General features: G+C 37.5%; 1 protein-coding gene across 1 annotated transcript; it reads right to left on the reverse strand.

The window, feature by feature from the left end:
- Positions 1–22,159: 22,159 nt before the first annotated feature.
- Positions 22,160–23,926, reverse strand: LOC121214541 (uncharacterized). Its single transcript, XM_041088313.1, has 2 exons — positions 23,090–23,926; positions 22,160–22,939 (listed from the first exon to the last, which is right to left on the reverse strand). Exons 1-2 carry the CDS (start codon positions 23,924–23,926, stop codon positions 22,160–22,162), a joined length of 1,617 nt encoding a protein of 538 aa, XP_040944247.1.
- Positions 23,927–24,934: the final 1,008 nt, after the last annotated feature.

The following is a 24,934-nucleotide window of genomic DNA, read 5'->3' on the forward strand; positions in this document are numbered from 1 at the left end:
ATGGAGGTTGTGGAACAGCCATATTAGTTCGAATGTATTGGTTAAACCAATCATTCATCACGCTATAGAATGCTTGTCTAGCTTCATCATTCGGATTACTAGCATTAGGTTGAGAGTCCGCCGGCACTGTCCCTTGTGCGGGAGCAGGCGCTACACTCTCAAGATCATCAGCTACCTCTCGGTCACGATCGGGATCCATTACTATAAATAAACACATTTACGATTGTCAGAAATCACCACACTATCAAGTAATCACATAAAATGGCATGTATAGCTAGACCCAAAACATTACGGTAGTCCTAGAATCGACTAAACCGTAGCTCTGATACCAATAAAAATGTAACACCCCGAACCCGAGACCGACACCGGAGTCGGACACGAGATGTTAACAAACTTTGAAAAATTTTTCCAGACACTGCCCAGTCTAAGTACTAGTCGCTTCAAAAATCATATCTTGAGTTTCACAACTCGAAAATCAGTTTTGTGATTTTTCCCTGAAACTAGACTCATGTCCCCACCTATGTATTTTTTCTAGAATTTTTGGTCGGGCCAATTAGTACAGTTTATTAGTCAAAGTCTCCCATGTTACAGGAGTCGACTACACTGACCTTTTTCCATTACGACTTGGATATCTCTCTGCACAGAGCTTCAATACTGATGCCGTTTGTTTCTATGGAAACTAGACTCAGAGAGGAATCCATACATATATGGTATGACCCCTAATTATCTCTGGTCAATTTATAGTGAATTTCCAAAGTCGGAACAGGGAATCCAGAAACTGTTCTGGCCCTGTTCCACAAGAACCCGAATATCTCTTACTGTACTGTTCCTATGATTGTTTCGTTACTTCCATATGAAAGTAGATTCATCAAGGTTCGATTACATAATTTATTCACTATTTAATTCCACTCCTACGAATTCTTGTGATTTTTCCAATCCACACCACTGCTGCTATCAGCTTCTGTTTTCAAAGTGAACCTTACCTAATTTGGGGTTTCATGGACCAACTAGGGCCTTGTCATACATAAGCCCACATATGATCATACTTAGCCATTCCAGTGGCTGATCATTTGCTCAACACTTCCATTCCAACTATAGTTACATCATGAAACCATCTATACATTCATAAACACGAATGGTCTAATGCCATACTCCACTTCTACAAGCCATTTTCGCATGGCTGTACACTTATACATTTCATAAAGTACTCGAAAAACAACAATGGGTAGTCCTATACATGCCATATCAAGATTCAACCAAAATAGTACCCAAAAGAGCCTTTGATAGTGTGGGAGACTTCGACTTCAAGATCCCGAGTCCGATAGCTGGAGGACCAAAAATCTATAAAACAGAGGAGCAATGTAACGAGTAAGCAATTTATGCTTAGTAAGTTTGAGCAAGGAATTCCAGCATGCACAAATAATAGCACACATTTAGGTAAACGGAATATTTCATAATACGCAATTTACCGATATCAAACTTGCTTCACAACATTAACAACCCTTATGTACATACACAATAAACTAACTTGGCCGAAGGCCGGTAGCTCGTTTATCAACTGAGCGAACATTTATTTGTAAGGGCTCGATTAAATTTAACACATACGTAACATATCCCCATATTGGGATGTTCTTCGAGTATTCGCTGGAATTTTACAGCAAGCTTATTCATTTCCAAATCACGTACCTTCGGAATTTAACCGGATATAGCTCCTCGTTCAAGTGCCTTCGGGACATAGCCCGGTTTTAGTAACTCACACAATGCCTTCGGGACATAACCCGGATTTAATAACTCGCACGAATGCCTTCGGGACTTAACCCGGATTTAATAACTCGCACGAATGCCTTCGGGACTTAACCCGAATTTAATAACTCGCACGAATGCCTTCGGGACTTAACCCGGATTTAGTATCTCGCACAAAGGCCTTCGGATCTTAGTCCGGATATATTCACTTAGCACAAAGCCTTCGGGACTTAGCCCGGACAGCATTCAATTAATCATGCACATTCACATTTCATTTTCATTTGCGAAACTCAAACACAAGGCACATATCGTCCTTGCACATTCGGCTCAATAGCCACACATAGAGCATGATTTAATCACATTGTAATTTAAGCTCTCTTACTCAAGAACTTACCTCGGGTGTTGTCGAACGATTCCGCTAGCTATTCAACCACTTTTTCCTTCCCTTTATCGGTTTTATTTCCCCTTTGCTCTTGAGCTTAATCAAACAAATAAATTGATTTCATCATTTAGGCATCAAAAGATGAACACAAGGCACTTAGCCCATATTTATACATTAGACATTAAAGTCTCATACATGCAAAAATCATGCATCAACACAACATATTAGCTAATTTCTTTCCCCTTGGCCGAATATGCATGTCCATTTTTGGGGTCGATTTCAACACTTAATACACACATATACACACTAGTAAAGCATCCTCCCCCTTTTCATCAATTTAACACATGCATTGCTCATTAACATGCAAAGTTACATTCGGCCTTAGCACACATCTTGCTAGCCGATTCTTCTCCATTTAGCAACCAATGCACATATGTGCTCACACAAAAATGCTAGAAAGGAGGTTCAAGAATCATCAAGCCATCATCACATGCATCATTAACAAGCTTCATATTTTGCATGCAATGGCATTAACACAACCTCCACCTAGGCCGAATCTTAACTCATCCTCATACCTCATCACCACAACATCAAACATCAACCAAGAATGATGCATCCATGGTCAAGTGCCATTTCCATCACATAGCAAGATTTAGACCATGGGCTAGGTAGAACTCAAGCTAACAACTAAATCATGCATGCATCTCATGAAACATCATCAAACATACCTTAGCCTAGCTACATGCATGGCCGAATCTTTTCACCTTTCTTCTTCTTTCCTCCTTAAAATTTTTGGCCAAGGATGAACCAAAGGATGAGAAAATTTTTCTTTGTTTTTCTTTCTAGTTTTGGCAAGCATGAAGATGAGAAAAGGATGAACAAAATTCCCCCTTTCTCTTCTTTAGCTCACGGCAATGGGGGGGGACAAACACTACACACACATTTTTTTTTCTTTTGTTTTCATTTCTTTATTACCCATACTCCTTATTTTATTCTTCCACTAACAAAACATGTTTCATGACATGTTTTGCCCATCATTCTTTGTCATGGCCGGCCACTACTCATTAGGGGGGGAAATTTGACATGCAAGTCCCCCCTTTGTCCACATGCACTAATAGGTCCTCACACATTGACCTATCACATTTTTGAATTTTCTCACATAAGTCCTATTGACTAAATTCACATGCAATCAACCAAATCGAAGCTTGAAATTTTCACACATTCATAATTACATATTCTACACAATAAGTATCACATTCAAACATTTCGGTGACTCGGTTTAGCGGTCCCGAAACCACTTCCCGACTAGGGTCAACTTTGGGCTGTCACAACTCCCTCTTGCATGAACGTCCCAAATGCATGTGCTACTTTAAATGCCATCCATTGAACCTCAATTGTGCATGCACACTCCCATACATTGCACCAATCCGTTCATGAACCTGCAGCAAATAACATCAGCAAGTTAAATGCATTTCAGACACATTAAATTAGCAGCATATGAACTCAATAATTTTCACATTAAATTCGGCCATACATATTAACAAATTCAGACATATTTAAAACATCATAATTAATTAAGTATTTAATTTAGATATAATTAAAACACTTAATTAATTATTTCTCCAGATTTTAACAAATTAATTAACTTAAAATAAACAACTAATTCAACTAAAGACAAATTAAATGGTTTATTTGAGCAAAATAAATGCAAACTAAAAGAAAGCTAAAAATAAGCTCATTGGGTTAAGATTGAGCTGAATTGAGCTCGAATGAGCTGACTTGAGCTCAAGTGAGCTGGAAACGAGCTAAACGGAGCTCAACGAGAAGGAATTGAACTAATTCAGCTCGCATGGATTTGCAAACAATGCTTAGGGAGCTGGTCCAAAAGTGTGCCCGGTTTATTTGCTCAAGTTTGGAATGCGAATTCAGAAAGCCTTTGTAAGTTTACAATTCATCGTATCCTTAATCATTTTCTTTATCGTGAAGATGACACATTTAAATGTCATATCCCTATAGAGGGAGGGCCTGCAAATAACCTGACTTGTGTTCAAGTTATGTGTGCATTTCAAGATCTTGGGAGCAACATTGCCAGTATCGTCAACCAAGGGGGTTGTGACGGTGAAAATTTTTTCTCAAGCAAGTGGCCCGATTTGAGGACAAATCGTCTTCAAGAGGGAGGGAATGATGCGAACCTGGTCACATCATGTTTCAACCCAACTCGATGTCATCGAGAGTGGCCTAAGCTTGAGGGGCCGAAGTGCAAAATGAAGCCTAATCTCAGCTCATTGAGCTCAATTCAGCTCATTTCCAGCTCATTGAGCTCATTTGCTTGTTTGAGCTTACTTTGCGTTTTATAATTTTAGTTGCTGGAATAAAATAAATGCAAATTAGTTTATTCAGCTTAAATAATTAAATTGCATTTTAATTCTGGACTTTTTAAATAGAAGTGTTTAAATTGTGTCTAAAGTTGAGACAAATTAATTTCATATTCTAATTAATTTGTCTTAGCTGCTGTTGAATTAAATTTGTGTCTAAGTTATTATTTGTTTTAATGTGTCTTAGATTAGGCAAATTAATTACATGTTTTTAATATGTCTTAGTTAGCACATGACATGAATTTATTCAGCTTATTACATCATTTTAATGTGTCTTAGTCCAGCTGAATTAATGAGCAGATTTAATGTGTCTTGTTGCTGTCAATTTAAATGTGTCCTAATATGAATTAAATTTATGAATTAAATTGCTTTCAGGTACATGCATGAATTGGCTATGAAGAAAGTTGATGATTCCTTTTCTTCATGTGACTATTCGTGAAGCTCAATGGACCATGAGCTGAATTAAAAATCCAGCAATAGTTTTTAGCTTCTCCAAGTGGCTGTTCGTGAAGAGCAATGGACAAAGAGTTGTTCACACAAGGCCATTCATCTCACAAAAATGTTTTCACACCATAAGAGCTATTCATTTTCGTTCATCCACACTTGGAGGCTGTTGGACATCAAGTGTTCACACACTTGGGCTGTTCGTGTGCTTAAACTACCATTAATTTGGCTGATGCTTATTTAGCTACCCAAGGAGGAATTAAAGGCTGCTCATAATGTTTTCAGCTAATCAAACATTGCACAAAATCATTTCAGCTCATTAGTGCAATTATTAGTTGAATTGGAAGGCTAAACAACCTGCCCATTGATGTCACCTATGCATAGAAGTTTCCAATTGACTTTTTGGTTATTTCAACAACCATTTGAGTTCAATTAAGTGTAATTAAGCTGATTGCTTTGAGTTCATTCGGCTGGAACATATTCAGCCTATAAATTGTTGTTTTTGTAATCATTTGAAGGTTACTAATTTTGAGACTTTGATCAATTATGAACTTTTGTTCAATTGGTGAGTATTTCAACTCCCTTTGTTCTCTCTTGACTCCATTGACTTATCAAGACATTCTTGTGGCGTCAATCCTGTCAATTTCGAACTTATCACTTTACTAAAGTGTGGCGTTCAATCCTATATCGTTGGTTCTTATCTCTCATAGATATTGGGTCACAATTAACAATTTTTCATCATTTCAAGCTAACGTAAGATTTGGGTCGATATTGCATATAATATCGGTTCGTTCTTCAGCCTTGAAATCGAACCTACCCTATCCATCCTTTAATCACTTAAATATTTTCTTGTTTCTAGCCAATTTGTTCTTTTCAACCCGACTTGAAAACCTCAACTCATACTCCTTAATTTTAACGATCGGGCACATCAACGACTCGACTCTCATCACTGAGGCCGGGGTCGCATCAGGTACTCCTACGAAAACTCTAACGAACAGATCTGAAATCAAACAAAGAACGAGATTAAATCTGGAAAATTAAAATCTGGAATAAGAACCCTAAAAAAATCAGCAAGATCTAATCAAGAAACGAAACACTTATGAAAGAGGTTTCTTGAAACCAAGAACACGAAATTGATTCCCAAGAATGAACTCCCACAAGTCGAATCTGTCAAAGAACACCAAATCAGCAAGCAAATTAGATCGACCAGAATCTCAGCAAAATAAATGCAAACTAAAGAAAGCTAAAAATAAGCTCATTGGGTTAAGATTGAGCTGAATTGAGCTCGAATGAGCTAACTTGAGCTCAAGTGAGCTGGAAACGAGCTAAACGGAGCTCAACGAGAAGGAATTGAACTAATTCAGCTCGCATGGATTTGCAAACAATGCTTAGGGAGCTGGTCCAAAAGTGTGCCCGAGGCGTGGTCGTATCAGGGTTGTACGCGGACCAAGATCGAGTTGCCAAGTCACGAGAAACTCCTACGAAAGTTCAAAACAATCAGATCTGAAACGAAACAGAAAAAAATAAAAGATTAGATCTTTCAATTTCCAGATCTAAAATAAAATCCCCAAATCAGCAAAGAATCAAATTGAGACTCGAAATAAGTATTAATAAGGATTCTTGAGAATCAAGAACAAGTAATTGAACCCCAAAGAAGACTCCAATCTGCCGAATCTATCAATTGAACACGAACAGAAAATTAAAATGCAACAGATCACAACAACCCAAAAATTGAAATAGAATGAGGATAGGTTGTTTGGACGGAAAGATCAAAGGAAAAGGATGATTGAAGAACGTTTTCTTGCTGCCAAGAAGACTGCTGATCGATTTCTTTAAGGTTAAAGTTGGCTGGAAACACAATAAAAGAATTGAAATAAGTTAGATAAAGAAAACGGCACAAGTAGAATTTAAAAGAAAGAATGACCAGCAAGAAATAAAAGATAAAGTCCTAAGAAGCCTTGAAATCTCGAAAGATTTCACAACTCCATTCAAACGGCTCTAATCTCCCCTCCAATGAAGAACAATGGTAAGAAGAAGGCTGAAGATGGCTCCCACAATCAAAAGATTGTTAAAACTACTTCTAAAGAAAACTCAAGAGAAAATTCTTAGAGAAAACTGATAGAGGGTTGCGCGCGGACCAAGATCGAGTTACCAAGTCACGAGAAAACTCCTACGAGGCTCTAAACGAACAAATCTGAAACGAAATAGAAATTAAAAGATTAGGTGATACGAGTCACAAAGGCCCAACCCAAGCTCAAGAAGGTGATGGGCTCAAATCAAGAAAATCAAGATTCACTTTCTTGTTTTCAAGAAAGTCAAGAAATTGAATTTTGGCCCAATTTTGCTGTTTGGAGCGATTTCAAGAATCAAGAAAATCAAGATTTCAAATCTTGGAAATCTTGGTCCAAGAAACCGAATCTTGCAGCCAAAGTGCATTGGATCTCCGTTACGAGCATCAACGACCCAATTTCGGTAGGAGATGGATCACGAGCCCAAATTCTTGAAGGTAAGTCCCAATAACTAAATTCCAGCCCAATCAAGAAATTCCTTCATACTTAGTTGAAAATCAGGCCAAAATGTCAAAGGGCCCAGTTTATAAACATTTTAATTGTTTAATTTAATTTTTTAAGCTGTAGGAACATCCATGTAAAATTCGGCCCAAAAACAGCCCATATATATGCTTGGCCGAATTTTCCTTTATTTTATTCTATTAATTAGATTTAATTTTATTAGTTACTTGTTAGATTAGGATTACTTGAGGCCTATTTAAAGGCATGGCCAGCCACCCCTTGTACATAACACTTAGATTCATTCTTAAATTTCAGATTTGAGAGAGCAGAATTTTCTTTGAGTTTTCTCCAAGATTTCTCTCTTGAGTTTTCTTTAGAAGTTGTTTTAACAATCTTTTGATTGTGGGAGCCATCTTCAACCTTCTTCTTGCCATCAATATTCTTTGGAGGGGAGATTAGAGCCTTTTGAAGGAATTTGTGAATTCTTTCGAGAATTCAAGGGTTCTTAGGACTTTTCTTTATTTCTTGCTGTTTCGTTTTTATTTCTTTATTCCTACTTGTGCCGATTCTTTATCTCATTTGTTTGCTGTTCTTCTTTTGTTTTTTCAGCCATATTCAACTCAAAGAATGAATTAAATCATCATTCATTGGCAGCAAAGAGTCATTCTCAAAAATCCCCAATTCCTAGGGTTTGGCCGATTGGATCTCCTTCAATTTGGGGATCAATTGATTGCTGGAAATTAGGCATTCTTGGCCGAATCGATCCCTTGGCAGATTCGCATCCTTTCCATACTTTCAATTCTGTTTGATTCGCTTATTCTATTTCTTTGTTTCTTGCTACTCTTTTAATTGAATTTGGGGAATTTCAATTCAATTCTGATTTGCTTTTAATCTTATTCTTTGTTTTGAATTCAGATCTGATTCGTCTAGAGCTTTTATAGGAGTTTCTCGTGACTTGGCAACTCGATCTTGGTCCGCGCACAACTCTTTATCATTTGGTATCAGATTTTGGGCGTTTTGGGTGTTCATGGTTGATTTCTAAACTGATCTCTATTTTTAAAGCACAAACAGCAGTTTTACCCAGAAAAATTGTTCGAAAAAAATTGATTTGATTGGGTAAACGTTGTCCAATTTATCTGAAATTTTACATACATATTTTTGGCACTTTTATTGAATATAAAAAAATTAATCCCGCAAAAAAATCAGTCAAAAAAGTCAAAAAATAAAAAAAGATGAAATTCAATAAAAATTTAAAAAAAGATTCAGCGGGTTTAATTTAGTGCCTAAAATTTCCAGATCAAAAAGTCAATATATAAGGACACTCCATATTTAATTTCGTGATTTTTGGAGATTGGGAACACCTCGAACGAAGTTGTCAAGTTACTCCGCAATTTTTCGGGTTTTTCTGTTTTCAGCAATTTTTATTGATTCTTAGCTGTAGGTTTTCATTTGTTTGCCTTTATTCTTCCTTTACGTTATCTAACACCTTCTTGTTTCTTGTGTTAGTAGGATTTAAACGTGTGCACAATTCTTCCTCGGTGCAACACGAATCAATTGGTGTCTCGTCAGTTTTTGACATCTGATACGAACTCGTCTCGTGATGTTTTGAGTCGTATGTGTTGCCCAATCGTGAATTGAGTAAGGATGGATTCGTTTCGGTTTTAAAATGAAACAAAATAGAGATAATGGCTTCAAACAAAGGTAATAAACAAAATAAAGAGGAAACAATAACAAATTAATTGGCTAAGACAGAAAATGAACCAACAATAACGAATTGATGACCCGAATCTCAAAATGGTCTTTAGGTGTTTTTCAGTTAAAGGAATCAGGAAAGGAACCTTGACCCACTATCAACTATGATAGGAACCAAAGGCATATTGAACGCCACACCAAAGGTGATAAGTTCAGCAACAAAGAAAAGATGGACGCCACAAGCAATGCTTGATAAGTCAAATCAATTCCGAAAGAACAAAGAGAATTGGATAGCTCACAATTCAAATATTTCATCTATATTCAGCAAAAAGTTCTCTCTCTATGGCTGATTACATCTATTTATAATGCTAAAACAAGGTAACCGAATGGTCAAAAACATCCACTTAATGTGCCATAAAAAAACTGATGTCTTTTCTTATTCTTTGAACCAAATAACTCCTTCCATAAAATCACTTTAATTCAGCTGATTTGAATGTCTTTAATGGCTTAGAAAATGACTCTTGAGTTGTCCTTGGCTAGTTGAATAGACACCATCTCTTATAACCAGCTCCTTAATGACATTCAAAGGCTTGAATAATTTCTCTTGAAAGCTCCAAAAACGGCTGGAAGTGGAAGAGTTGCTGCTGAATTTTAAAGGGCATAAAATGCTCTTTAAAAACTCCTTTTAATGATCTTTAAGCTCCTTTTTTAACAGCCCCTTTAATTGTAACTCAAAAGAACTTGAACAGCCACTTAATTAAATGTGTAACAGCCTTGAATTGTAACCACTATAAGCTAAAAAGTCACCTGCAATAAACACATTAAAATGAGTTTATTAAACAAATGAAAACACTTATTAATCATAACAAACATTAAACTTACTTAAATAAATGAACTAAAACATATATACAATAATTATTCCAGCAACTAGTTTAATTAAAGAAGCATAATTTAAAAAACTTAATTTATGCATCAATAAATAATCCTAGGAACTAGATCAATTAAGAACAACACTTATTAAATAAAGTTCAGCAAAAAACACTTATTAATTAAAACTAAGATGAGTTGAATAAATGTCCAGCAACTCATTTATTAAACTAAGATGCTTAAATGCATGGTTTTGAAATGCAAATTTAACTAACATGAAAGTTACATAATTAAACTAACTTGACTTAATTTAATGATGCAAACTTAACTAACATGAAAGTTACATAATGCATGACTTTATTAAATGCAGAACACATATTAATGATGTGCAAACTATGACATAATTAAAAACACAAACTAAAATAACTAAAAATTAATGAATCATAGTCCTTATTTTCCAGCAGCCAAATTGACAAACTAAAATTAAAAACTTCATTTTGCACTTGGGCCCCTCGAGTTTGGACCAATCTCGGTAGCGTCGAGTTGTGTCGTAACATGATGCGACTGGGATCGCATCAGCAACTTAGTACAAATTAGGACTCTTTGGTAGTTTCGGTTCATACACTTTCTAAATGGTTGATATAGACTCTACTAAAGAACTCACAAGACTGAATTCTACCTCATTGAGAATTTGATTTTTATTTTTGAGTGACTAACGGTGATGTTTGCTAATTTTTCTTTTGAGTGTTGAGTATTTGTTTTATAGGTATTTCAAAAAAAATAAAAATAAGATGGTAGTCTGCCGCACCCTTAACATCCAAATGTTCACTTATTCTTGATAATGGGAGTTGTTCGAATGTAGTTAGCAGCTATTTGGTGGATTCCTTAAAGTTACCTTGTATCGAGCACCCTAAGCCGTATCACCTTCAGTGGCTTAATGAATGCTCAGAAGTTAAAGTTACAAAACAGTCCTTGATCACTTTTAAGATCGGGAATTACGAGGATGAGGTATGGTGTGATGTGGTCCCAATGCATGCGACACACTTGATCCTTGGACGACCTTGGCAGTTTGATCGTGATGCTACACACCAAGGCAAGCTTAATAGATACTCTCTTGTGTTTAAAGGCCGAAAATTCACTCTTGCTCCTTTAAATCCCAGTGATGTATATAAAGATCAATAAAAAATGATGAAATTTTGTGAGGGGGTGAGGGAGAAAGGACAAATAAAAAGACAGAGAGAAAAGAGGCTAGTAGTGAAAAAAGTCAAAATTTAAATGGCCCAAATGATATGGCCCCGCCTCAAGTCCTACCTAGCTCGAACAAGGAGCTGTTGGAGTTGCCCTAAGGTCCCATCACCCGATCACGAGCTAAACTGATATGGAGTTGCGCGCGGACTAAGATCGAGTTGCCAAGTCACGAGAAACTCCTACGAAAGCTCTAATCGAACAGATCTGAAATCAAAACAAAGAATAAGATTAAAAACAAATCAGATCTGGAAATTAAGATCCCCAAAACAATCAAGAACAGCCAAGAATCAAAGATCTTATGAATAGATGTTTTCGGAATGCAAAAACATGAAATCGATCTCCAAGATTGATTTTCAACAAGCCGAATCTGTCCAAGAACTAAACCGATGAATAAAGCCCCAAATTCCAGCAACTTGATTTTTCCCAAAATTCCAGCAACCTAAAACAATCGGTTTTGACAAGAAGAATTCGAAAAGATTAATTGGAAAAGATAAGTTTAGTCGAATTTGGCTACCAAGAATGAGTACCGATCGATCTTTTTGAGTAATAAAGATGGCTGGAAATTCACAAGAAGAATAAACAAGTTAGATCAAAAGAATCGGCATAAACAGAATTTAAAAGAAAAGAATGAACAGCAAGAAAGTAAATTGAAGTCCTAAAGATCCTTGAAATCCCGAAAGATTTCACAAATCTCTTCAAATGGCTCTAATCTCCCCTCCAACGAATATCGGTGGCAAGAAGAAGGTTGAAGGTGGCTCCCACAATCCAAAGATTGTTAAAACAACGTCTAAAGAAAACTCAAGAGAGAATTCTTGGAGAAAACCCCAAAGAAAATTCTGCACTCAACAAATCTAAAATTTGATAGAAAAATAATAATAAGATGTGTTTATAAAGGGTGGCTGGCCAATGCTTATATAGGCCTCCAACAAATCCTAATCTCATAAGTAACTAATAAAAATTAAACCTAATTAATAAAATAACAAGGTAAATTCGACCATGCACTTATATGGGCTGGTTTGGGCCGAATTTTACATGTAATGCTCCTAAAGATTAAAAAATTAAATTAAACAAGTAAGATGTTTACAAATTGGGCCCTTTGACATTTTGGCCTGATTTTCAACTAAGTATGAAGAAATTTCTTGATTGGGCTAAATTTTGGTTATTTGGCCTCGCCTTCAAGAATTTGGGCTCGTGATCCATCTCCTACCAAAATTGGGTCATTGACGCTCGTAATGGAGATCCAATGCGTTTTGGCTGCAAGATTTGGTTTCTTGGACCAAGATTTCCAAGATTTGAAATCTTGATTTTCTTGATTCTTGAAATCTCTTCGAACAGCAAAATTGGGCCAAGATTCGGTTTCTTGATTTTCTTGAAAACAAGAAAGTGAATCTTGATTTTCTTGTTCTCTCGTGTATGCATCTAAGGCCTTGCTAACAAGCTCTTGAATGGTCCCATTTAGTTTTGACCGCATTTGTCGGGCCTTTGATCTTGTTATTGGGCCTTGTGGCAATTTGAGCCCATCACGTTCTTGAACTTGGATTGGGCCTTTATGACTCGTATCATGTGGTCCCAATGCATACGGCACACTTGCTCCTTGGACAGCCTTGGCAATTTGATCGTGATGTTACACACCAAGGCAAGCTTAATAGATACTCTATTGTGTTTAAAGGCTGAAAATTCACTCTTACTCCTTTAAATCCCAGTGATGTATATAAAGCTCAATTAAAAATGATGAAATTTTGTGAGGGGGTGAGGGAGAAAGGACAAATAAAAAAGACAGAGAGAAACGAGGCTAGTAGTGAAAAAATTCAAAATTTAAATGGCCCAAAGGTGAGTGAATCCGCAAGTGGTAAAAATAGAGTGAAAAATTTAATTGCAACAAAAAAAGATGTGCAGAGAGACCTATTCAATGAACAGCCTTGTATCCTTGTGAGGTTTAGGCAAAATTATTTATCTCTATCTAACATTAATGAAAATTTTCCTAGTGTGTTTCAATGTTTTTTGCAGGATTATGAGGATGTTTTTCGTGAGGCCCCTAAAGGTTTACCACCTTTGCATTGGATAGAACACTTCCATTGGCCACATCTGAAAGATAACTTCTGATACGAGTCACAAAGGCCCAACCCAAGCTCAAGAAGGTGATGGGCTCAAATCAAGAAAATTAAGATTCACTTTCTTGTTTTTAAGAAAGTCAAGAAACCGAATCTTAGCCCAATTTTCCTGTTTGGAGCGATTTCAAGAATCAAGAAAATCAAGATTTCAAATCTTGGAAATCTTGGTCCAAGAAACCGAATCTTGCAGCCAAAGCGCATTGGATCTCCGTTACGAGCATCAACGACCCAATTTCGATAGGAGATGGATCAGGAGCCCAAATTCTTGAAGGCGAGGCCTAATAACCAAATTCCAGCCCAATCAAGAAATTCCTTCATACTTAGTTGAAAATCAGGCCAAAATGTCAAAGGGCCCAATTTATAAACATTTTAATTGTTTAATTTAATATTTTAAGCTTTAGGAACATACATGTTAAATTCGGCCCAAAAACAGCCCATATATATGCTTGGCCGAATTTTCCTTTATTTATTCTATTAATTAGGTTTAATTTTATTAGTTACTTGTTAGATTAGGATTACTTGAGGCCTATTTAAAGGCATGGCCGGCCACCCCTTATTAACACTAATTCCTATTCTCAATTTGATTCTTTGTTGGTTTGGGGATTTTTATTTCAGATCTGGAAATTCAAAGTCCTAATGATAAAGAGTTGCGCGCGGACCAAGATCAAGTTGCCAAGTCACGAGAAACTCCTATGAAAGCTCTAGACGAATCAGATCTGACTTCAAAACAAAGAACAAGATTAAAAGCAAATCAGAATTGAATTGAAATTCCCCAAATTCAATTAAAAGAGTAGCAAGAAACAAAGAAATAGAATAAGCGAATCAAACGGAATTGAAAGTATGGAACGGATGCGAATCTGCCAAGGGATCGATTCGGCCAAGAATGCCTAATTTCTAGCAATCAATTGATCCCCAAATTGAAGGAGATCCAATCGGCCAAACCCTAGGAATTGGGGATTTTTGAGAACGACTCTTTGCTGCCAATGAATGATGATTTAATTTGATTCTTTGAGTTGAATATGGCTGGAAAAACAAAAGAAGAACAGCAAACAAATGAGATAAAGAATCGGCACAAGTAGGAATAAAGAAATAAAAACGAAACAGCAAGAAATAAAGAAAAGTCCTAAGAACCCTTGAATTCCCGAAAGAATTCACAAATTCCTTCAAACGGCTCTAATCTCCCCTCCAAAGAATATCGATGGCAAGAAGAAGGTTGAAGATGGCTCCCACAATCAAAAGATTGTTAAAACAACTTCTAAAGAAAACTCAAGAGAGAAATCTTGGAGAAAACTCAAAGAAAATTCTGCTCTCTCAAATCTGAAATTTAAGAATGAATCTAAGTGTTATGTACAAGGGGTGGCTGGCCATGCCTTTAAATAGGCCTCAAGTAATCCTAATCTAACAAGTAACTAATAAAATTAAACCTAATTAATAGAATAAAATAAACGAAAATTCGGCCAAGCATATATATGGGCTGTTTTGGGGCCGAATTTTACATGGATGTTCCTACAGCTTAAAAAATTAAATTAAACAATTAAAATGTTTATAAATTGGGCCCTTTGACATTCTGGCCTGATTTTCAACTAAGTATGAAGGAATTTCTTGATTGGGCTGGAATTTAGTTATTGGGCCTCGCCTTCAAGAATTTGGGCTCGTGATCCATCTCCTACCGAAATTGGGTCGTTGATGCTCGTAACGGAGATCCAATGCGCTTTGGCTGCAAGATTCGGTTTCTTGGACCAAGATTTCTGATACGGCCACGCCTCGGGCACACTTTTGGACCAGCTCCCTAAGCATTGCTTGCAAACCTATGCGAGCTAAATTAGTTCAATTCCTTTTCGTTGAGCTCCGTTTAGCTCATTTCCAGCTCACTCGAGCTCAAGTCAGCTCATTCAAGCTCAATTCAGCTCAATCTTAACCCAATGAGCTTATTTTTAGCTTGCATTTATTTTGCTGAAATAAACCATTTAATTTGTCTTTAGTTGAATTAGTTGTTTATTTTCAGTTAATTAATTTGTTAAAATCTGGACAAATAATTAATTAAGTGTTTTAATTATATCTAAATTAAATACTTAATTAATTATGATGTTTTAAATATGTCTGAAATTGTTAATATGTATGGCCAAATTTAATGTGCAAATTATTGAGTTCATATGCTGCTAATTTAATGTGTTTGAAATGCATTTAACTTGCTGATTTAATTTGCTGCAGGTTCATGAACGGATTGGTGCAATGTATGGGAGTGTGCATGCACAATTGAGGTTCAATGGATGGCATTTAAAGGAGCACATGCATTTGGGACGTTCATGCAAGAGGGAGTTGCTAAAAGTTCATGTATTTGAAGATTCATGGATCATATTTATGGGGGAAAATACATGGGACGTTTCATGCATGATTCATGCATTTTCAAGATGACCATTCAAGTATTTTAGGCACATTAATGCCTCATTCAGCCAAGGGAGATGTAGGATCATTAAAGAGCTGCACATTCATGGAATTATGGAGATTCTTCAAGGCTAAGGATGCATGAATGCATCAAGTGAAGCATCATGATGGTTCGGCCAATTCATGTACCATCTTCAAGCATGAACTGGATTTTAATGCTATTTGTGTGAACATGTTAAATACCTGTGTGAACAGAATTTAAGTTAGTGTGAACAACATAGATGCCGAATATCAATAGGCATTTTAGGCTTATAAATAGCTTACTTGTTTATTGTAAAAGGTTACAGAATTTGATCAATTAAAATAGAACTTTTGTTCTTGTGAGGTTACCTCCTCTCTTCTTTCATTCGAGTCTCGAAGCGACTTATCTAGCTTGCTAGTGGTGTCAGTCCGAACTCCATTGAACTTATCACTGAATCGGTGTGGCGTTCAACCATCTTCCTATACCTTTGGTTCTTACCTCCATATAGGTAACGGGTCAAGGTCCGCTTCTATCCTTCATCAAAATTCACCTTAAGCAATATAAGACTCGGGGCAATACTTTTTAGTATTGAATTATTCTTAAAGTTTGAGTTCTTTATCCATTTCCATTTATTTATCATCTTTGTAACTTAATTCTTTGTTAAACCGAACCTATCTTTCATCAAACCAAAACCCATCCTTTGAACCCATTTTGCCTACCTTCCGCTTATAAAACATTCAAACTCCATCTATCTACAAATTTGAACGAGCTTCTCGTCGACGATCGGGCATCTTAAGTGAACCCGACTCAATCAATCGGGCCGGATCACATCAATTTCCAAGATTTGAAATCTTGATTTTCTTGATTCTTGAAATCGCTCAAAACAGCAAAATTGGGCCAAGATTCGGTTTCTTGACTTTCTTGAAAACAAGAAAGTGAATCTTGATTTTCTTGATTTGAGCCCATCACCTTCTTGAGCTTGGGTTGGGCCTTTGTGACTCGTATCATTCCCCCTTCCTCTAAAAGATTCATCCTCGAATCTGAAAAATCAACTGAACTCGACTTTCCTCTATCGAACGGGACTAATGGCAATTGAGTCCACTGAAAAAAATAGCCATGAGATAGTAAATAAAAATCTCGCCATTGTTGCTTCACGATCCTCCTCCACGTCGGCTCTTATCATAGCGATTTCCATGTCTTTATAGTAGTCGTCGACAGTTCGGTTGCCTTGTGTGAGATTTTGCAATCGTTGGTACAACTTGATGCAATCGAGCCCCATGAGTTATCAAGTGCGAACGATGTTTCCCTCGAGCTGCCTAAAGGACCTATTACCAAAGCTAGGGCTAAGAAGTTTAAAGACACAATTTCAGCTTTGGTTGATCAGGTTTGGGGTGAATCCGTGGCCAGTCTACTTGAAAACTCATGGACCAGCAAGATGAGCAAACCGTGCACTTTACTTCAAGCTCTTCCAGCTTAATTTTTAACAAGCTCGTTTTTAGCTTATTCATTTTTTTGAAATAAATAATTAAATTGTCTTAGTTGCTGTTGAGTTTAATTTGAGTCTTAGTTAAATATTTCTTGGTTCAGCCGAATTAATGTGTGAGATTTAAGCTAAGTAAATTTGTTGAATTTGCTAGGACAACGTATATGGACGGCAAAGAAGAGGTGGACTGCAACATGCATAAAAGCCGAATTGATGTGGAGGTGAACGGCATGAAATTAAGGAAGCATTTGACCAACATGATACGGAGGCGCACGCGGACCAAGATCGAGTTGCCAAGTTACGAGAAATTCCTACGAAAGCTCTAAACGAACAGATCTGAAATCAAACAAAGAACGAGATTAAATCTGGAAAATTAAAATCTGGAATAAGAACCCTAAAAATCAGCAAGATCTAATCAAGGAACGAAACACTTATGAAAGAGGTTTCTTGAAACCAAGAACACGAAGTTGATTCCTAAGAATGAACCCCCACAAACCGAATCTGTCAAAGAACACCAAATCAGTAAGCAAATTAGATCGACCAGAATTTCTTGAAACAAATTAGGGTTTATGCGTCAATGAGAAAGAAAGAAATTGAAGGCATAAAACGGCTATTGAGGCTGAGAAAGCGAGGGCAATCTGCTCAATTGACCACCACGAAAGTTTACCCTAAGTTTCCACAACCAAATTCACCCAAGAAGAATAAGTGTGCATTCGGCAAGAACCCTAGAATTTGGGGATTTAGGGCTGATTGTCGAACTCCAGCAAAAAGTGAAATTGATCAATTCTTTAAGATAAACGAGGGCTGGAAACACAAATAAAACAGCAAATAGATTAGAATTAAGATTCGGCACAAGTAGAATTAAATAAAAGAAATTGAACAGCAAAAATTAAAGGATAAGTCCTAAAGATCCTTGAAATCCCGAAAGATTTCACAAATCTCTTCAAACGGCTCTAATCTCCCTCCAAAGAATATCGATGGCAAGAAGAAGGTTGAAGATGGCTCCCACAATCAAAAGATTGTTAAAACAACTTCTAAAGAAAGCTCAAGAGAGAATTCTTGGAGAAAACCCCAAAGAAAATTCTGCACTCAACAAATCTGAAATTTGATAGAAAAAATAATAATAAGATTTTTTACAAAGGGTGGCTGGCCAATGCTTATATAGGCCTCCAACAAATCCTAATCTCACAAGTAACTAATAAAAAACTAAACCTAATTAATAAAATAACAAGGTAAATTCGGCCATGCACTTATATGGGTTGTTTTGGGCCGAATTTTACATGTATTGCTCCTAAAGATTAAAAAATTAAATTAAACAAGTAAGATGTTTACAAATTGGGCCCTTTGACATTTTGGCCTGATTTTCAACTAAGTATGAAGAAATTTCTTGATTGGGCTGGATTTTGGTTATTGGGCCTCGCCTTCAAGAATTTGGGCTCGTGATCCATCTCCTACCAAAATTGGGTCGTTGACGCTCGTAATGGAGATCCAATGCGTTTTGGCTGCAAGATTTGGTTTCTTGGACCAAGATTTCCATGATTTGAAATCTTGATTTTCTTGATTCTTGAAATCTCTTCGAACAGCAAAATTGGGCCAAGATTCGATTTCTTGATTTTCTTGAAAACAAGAAAGTGAATCTTGATTTTCTTGTTCTCTCGTGTATGCATCTAAGGCCTTGCTAACAAGCTCTTGAATGGTCCCATTTAGTTTGGACCGCATTTGTCGGGCCTTTGATCTCGTTATTGGGCCTTGTGGCAATTTGAGCCCATCACGTTCTTGAACTTGGATTGGGCCTTTATGACTCGTATCACAACATCATGCATAATTCATGGGAGAATTTGAGGAAGCATTTGACCAACGTCATGCATAATTCATGGAAGAATTTGAGGAAGCATTTGACCAACATCATGCATAATTCATGGAAGAATTTGAGGAAGCATTTGACCAACATCATGCATAATTCATGGAAGAATTTAAGGAAGCATTTGGCCAACATCATGCATAATTTATGGAACAAATTGAGGAAGCACCATGGCCGAATTTGGCTTCCAATTTTGCCCATTCGGCTACCCTTTTGTTTTGCCTATAAATATGTGTTAAATTTCAATGTAAAGCATCAAGAACCTTGAATTAATGTTTTTACATTTTGTGAGATTGTTTACAACTCTCATTGTTCTCCAAAGACTCGTTTGACTTATCAAGTAACCCTTGTGGCGTCAACCCATTCTTCTTATCCGAACTTATCACTTTGCACCCAAAGTGTGGCGTTCAAGTTATACCGAGGTTCCTATCATACTTGATAGTGGGTCAAGGTTCCATTCTATACTTCTGCAAATCCACCTTAACCAAATAGAAATCGGGGTGATACTCTCTAGTGTTGAATCATTTCTAGAGTTAAGTCCATTTTCTCCATTCCCACAAATTACCGCAAAATTAACTATCCATTTTATTCGTTTTTCTTATCCTTTACTCCCATTCATGATCGGGCAATACGTGCGGCTCGACACATCCGTAACCGGGTTCGTATCATCTGGTATCAGAGCTAGCCGAATCGGAGTAAGAATCATCATCTTTGATATTACGGTTTTGTAAAAAATCAAAAAAAAATTTTGCCTACGGTCTAGGCGCGAACAAAAGAACGTGAAAGATCCGCAAAAAAAAGTCTGGAAACCCTTCAACAAAATTTTTTTTGGAATCATAATCTACACTCCTTTATACCCTTTGAGTGAATTTTCACGCTTTCAAAAAAAATTGTATCCAATTTATTTTTTTCCTTTCTTTCTTCTTTTGTATTTGGTATTAAAAAAAGAGAAATTCAAAAAAAAATTCGGAATTAAAAAAAAAGTGATTGAAATTCATTTTAAGTTTTGTTTGATAGCCTACCATTTCCGACATCATTACCCACCAAGCCAACTCAATTTTGTAAGCCGACGCCAAACGGTATTGATTCGTCTATCTAGTTTGCGGAGAACTTCGAGAGGTGAAAATCGAGTGGTAAAAGGCAAGAGCGATTGGTGAGACCATTAGAGAGGAGTAAAAGCCAAATTGTGTGAAATTTTCTTTGTGAGGAATTGGTGAGAATTTTGTGGTGAGGTATTTAATTTTCTGTTATTATTATTATTATTTTTAACATTTCTTCTTTTAGTATATAATCATGTCTCAAGATACCGAGCAAAACGTGGTGGGAAGACCTGAAAGGCAACCGGTAAGAAATGTCGCACCGGGAGGAGGAGGAGTTCCCGATTTAGGCCAACAAGCCCTCTTAAGAGAATTTCAACGAATGCTCCGTAACGAGCTTGAATCCATCAATGAGAGGCTAGATCGAGTGGAAGGAGGGCCAACACGAGAAGGAACCCCTCAAGGACTAAGAAGGGAGCGGGGGCGAGCAAGACCTTTTGTGGATGATCCCTTCGAGCCAAGCGAGGAGGAAAGTGACCAAGCATTGGATCAAAACAAAAGACGACGAGGTCAAAGGAATAGGGGTCCTAGAGATCGAGGCCAAGTTGATGATGATTTAAAAGGTATTAAACTATCCATTCCTCCCTTTCATGGGAAATCTGATCTGGAAGCCTATCTAGAATGGGAGAGAAAAATAGAGGTGATCTTCGAGTGTCACAACTACTCGGAGAGCAAAAAGGTGAAATTGGCGGCAATCGAGTTCTCTGATTACGCAATGGTATGGTGGGATCAACTCACAACGAGTCGAAGAAGGAACGGGGAGCGGCCAATCTCATCTTGGACCGAAATGAAAGCCGTAATGCGTAAGCGATTTATACCCTCTTACTATTATCGTGAACTTTATCAAAATTGTAGAATCTTACGCAAGGAAATCGAAGTGTGGAGGACTACTTCAAAGAAATGGAAATTGCCATGATTCGAGCAAACGTGGATAAAGATCGTGAAGCAACCATGGCTCGATTCTTAGCCGGCCTTAATCGTGACATAGCTAACGTGGTGGAACTTCAACACTATGTCGAAGTTGTTGATATGGTACATGTTGCCATCAAAGTCGAAAAACAATTGAAGAGAAAAGGAACTAGCCGAACCTTTCCTAGCACTAACAATTTTCAAAGGTGGAACCAAGGCACGGGTAAGAAAGACTTCTCTAATCGCACTAAAGATCACCCTTTGTCTTCTAAGGTGAGTAAACCCATTCGTGAAACAAGCAAAGGTAAAGAAGTTGTCATGCCGAATCAATCACGAGAAATAAAGTGTTTCAAGTGTTTAGGGAGGGGCCATATTGCAAGTCAATGCCCTAACTGAACTAACATGATATTACGGGCTAATGGAGGATCGAATTGGAGGAAAACGATGATGAAGAACCCGATGAAACCGCCGAAGAAGAAGACGAACTTGAATATGCTGTTGATGGCGAAATCCTCGTCATTAAACGAAGTCTTAGTCTTCAAAGCGTTGAAAATGAACAGCAAAGGGAGAACATTTTCCATACACGTTGCCATGTCCAAGGCAAGGTGTGCAGCTTGATCGTTGATGGCGGGAGTTGTACAAATGTGGCCAGCACCTTAATGGTTGAAAAACTCGGCTTGCCAACAACTAAGCACCCTCAACCTTACAAACTTCAACGGCTTAATGATGGAGGGGAGTTGAAGGTAACTAAGCAAGTTTTGGTGCCGTTCACTATCGGAAAATATTTCGACAAAGTTTTATGCGACGTAGTACCTATGCATGCTGGTCATATGTTATTGGGTCGTCCATGGCAATTCAACCGTAAAGCTATTCATGATGATTTTACAAACCGCTACACTTTCAAGTTTGAAGGCAAGAATGTCACCTTAGTCCCGATGACACCGAGGCAGGTTTATGAAGACCAATTGAAGTTAAGAGAGTCTTTTGAAAAATTTTGAGAGAATGAAAAAGAAAGCGAAAAACACACTTTTCAAAAGTTTTTCTTTCTTTTCTCAGTGTGTTTTTCGCTTTCTTTTTCATTCTCTCGAAATTTTTCAAAAGACTCTCTTAACTTCAATTGGTCTTCATAAACCTGCCTCGGTGTCATCGGGACTAAGGTGACATTCTTGCCTTCAAACTTGAAAGTGTAGTGGTTTGTAAAACGATCATGAATAGCTTTACGGTCGAATTGCCATGGACGACCCAATAACATATGACCAGCATGCATAGGTACTACGTCGCATAAAACTTTGTCGAAATATTTTCCGATAGTGAACGGCACCAAAACTTGCTTAGTTACCTTCAACTCCCCTCCATCATTAAGCCGTTGAAGTTTGTAAGGTTGAGGGTGCTTAGTTGTTGGCAAGCCGAGTTTTTCAACCATTAAGGTGCTGGCCACATTTGTACAACTCCCGCCATCAACGATCAAGCTGCACACCTTGCCTTGGACATGGCAACGTGTATGGAAAATGTTCTCCCTTTGCTGTTCATTTTCAACGCTTTGAAGACTAAGACTTCGTTTAATGACAAGGATTTCGCCATCAACAGCATATTCAAGTTCATCTTCTTCTTCGACGGTTTCATCGGGTTCTTCATCATCATCTTCCTCCGATTCGATCTCTCCATTAGCCCGTAATATCATGTTAGTTCGGTTAGGGCATTGACTTGCAATATGGCCCCTCCCTAAACACTTGAAACACTTTATTTCTCGTGATCGATTCGGCATGACAACTTCTTTACCTTTGCTTGTTTCACCAACGGGTTTACTCACCTTAGAAGACAAAGGGTGATCTTTAGTGCGATTAGAGAAGTCTTTCTTACCCGTGCCTTGGTTCCACCTTTGAAATTTGTTAGTGCTAGGAAAGGTTCGGCTAGTTCCTTTTCTCTTCAATTATTTTTCGACTTTGATGGCAACATGTACCATATCAACAACTTCGACATAGTGTTGAAGTTCCACCACGTTAGCTATGTCACGATTAAGGCCGGCTAAGAATCGAGCCATGGTTGCTTCACGATCTTCATCCACGTTTGCTCGAATCATGGCAATTTCCATTTCTTTGAAGTAGTCCTCCACACTTCGATTTCCTTGCGTAAGATTCTGCAATTTTTGATAAAGTTCACGATAATAGTAAGAGGGTATAAATCGCTTACGCATTACGACTTTCATTTCGGTCCAAGATGAGATTGGCCGCTCCCCGTTCCTTCTTCGACTCGTTGTGAGTTGATCCCACCATACCATTGCGTAATTGGAGAACTCGATTGCCGGCAATTTCACCTTTTTTCTCTCCGAGTAGTTGTGACACTCAAAGATCACCTCTATTTTTCTCTCCCATTCTAGATAGGCTTCCGGATCAGATTTCCCATGAAAGGGAGGAATGGATAGTTTAATACCTTTTAAATCATCATCAACTTGGCCTCGATCTCTAGGACCCCTATTCCTTTGACCTCGTCGTCTTTCGTTTGGATCCAATGCTTGGTCACTTTCCTCCTCGCTTGGCTCGAAGGGATCATCCACAAAAGGTCTTGCTCGCCCCCGCTCCCTTCTCAGTCCTTGAGGGGTTCCTTCTCGTGTTGGCCCTCCTTCCACTCGATCTAGCCTCTCCTTGATGGATTCAAGCTCGTTACGGAGCATTTGTTGAAATTCTCTTAAGAGGGCTTGTTGGCCTAAATCGGGAACTCCTCCTCCTCCCGGTGCGATATTTCTTACCGGTTGCCTTTCAGGTCTTCCCACCACATTTTGCTCGGTATCTTGAGACATGATTATATACTAAAAGAAGAAATGTTAAAAATAATAATAATAATAACAGAAAATTAAATACCTCACCACAAAATTCTCACCAATTCCTCACAAAGAAAATTTCACACAATTTGGCTTTTACTCCTCTCTAATGGTCTCACCAATCGCTCTTGCCTTTTACCACTCGATTTTCGCCTCTCGAAGTTCTCCGCAAACTAGATAGACGAATCAATACCGTTTGGCATCGGCTTACAAAATTGAGTTGGCTTGGTGGGTAATGATGTCGGAAATGGTAGGCTATCAAACAAAACTTAAAATGAATTTCAATCACTTTTTTTTAATTCCGAATTTTTTTTTGAATTTCTTTTTTTAATACCGAATACAAAAGAAGAAAGAAAGAAAAAAAAAATAAATTGGATACAATTTTTTTTGAAAGCGTGAAAATTCACTCAAATGGGTATAAAGGAGTGTAGATTATGATTCTAAAAAAAATTGGTTGAAGGGTTTCCAGACTTTTTTTTTTACGGATCTTTCACGTTCCTTTCGTCCGCGCCTAGACCGTAGGCAAAATTTTTTTTTTGATTTTTTTTTACAAAACCGTAATATCAAAGATGATGATTCTTACTCCGATTCGGCTAGCTCTGATACCAGATGATACGAACCCGGTTACGGATGTGTCGAGCCGCACGTATTGCCCGATCGTGAATGGGAGTAAAGGATAAAGAAAAACGAATAAAATGGATAGTTAATTTTGCGGTAATTTGTGGGAATGGAGAAAATGGACTTAACTCTAGAAATGATTCAACACTAGAGAGTATCACCCCGATTTCTATTTGGTTAAGGCGGATTTGCGGAAGTATAGAATGGAACCTTGACCCACTATCAAGTATGATAGGAACCTCGGTATAACTTGAATGCCACACTTTGGGTGCAAAGTGATAAGTTCGGATAAGAAGAATGGGTTGACGCCACAAGGGTTACTTGATAAGTCAAACGAGTCTTTGGAGAACAATGAGAGTTGTAAACAAT

Source organism: Gossypium hirsutum, chromosome D02 (assembly GCF_007990345.1).
Source record: "Gossypium hirsutum isolate 1008001.06 chromosome D02, Gossypium_hirsutum_v2.1, whole genome shotgun sequence".
NCBI classification, from domain to species: domain Eukaryota; kingdom Viridiplantae; phylum Streptophyta; class Magnoliopsida; order Malvales; family Malvaceae; genus Gossypium; species Gossypium hirsutum.

What these genes read in the sequence shown, in the direction of transcription:
- LOC121214541 (XM_041088313.1), bottom strand. Translation starts at nt 23,926, where the DNA reads ATGTCTCAAGATACCGAGCAAAATGTGGTGGGAAGACCTGAAAGGCAA. An exon ending in ATGTCGAAGTTGTTGATATG is followed by an intron (nt 22,940 to 23,089) that starts GTACATGTTGCC and finishes TTGTCTTCTAAG; the next exon opens with GTGAGTAAACCCGTTGGTGA.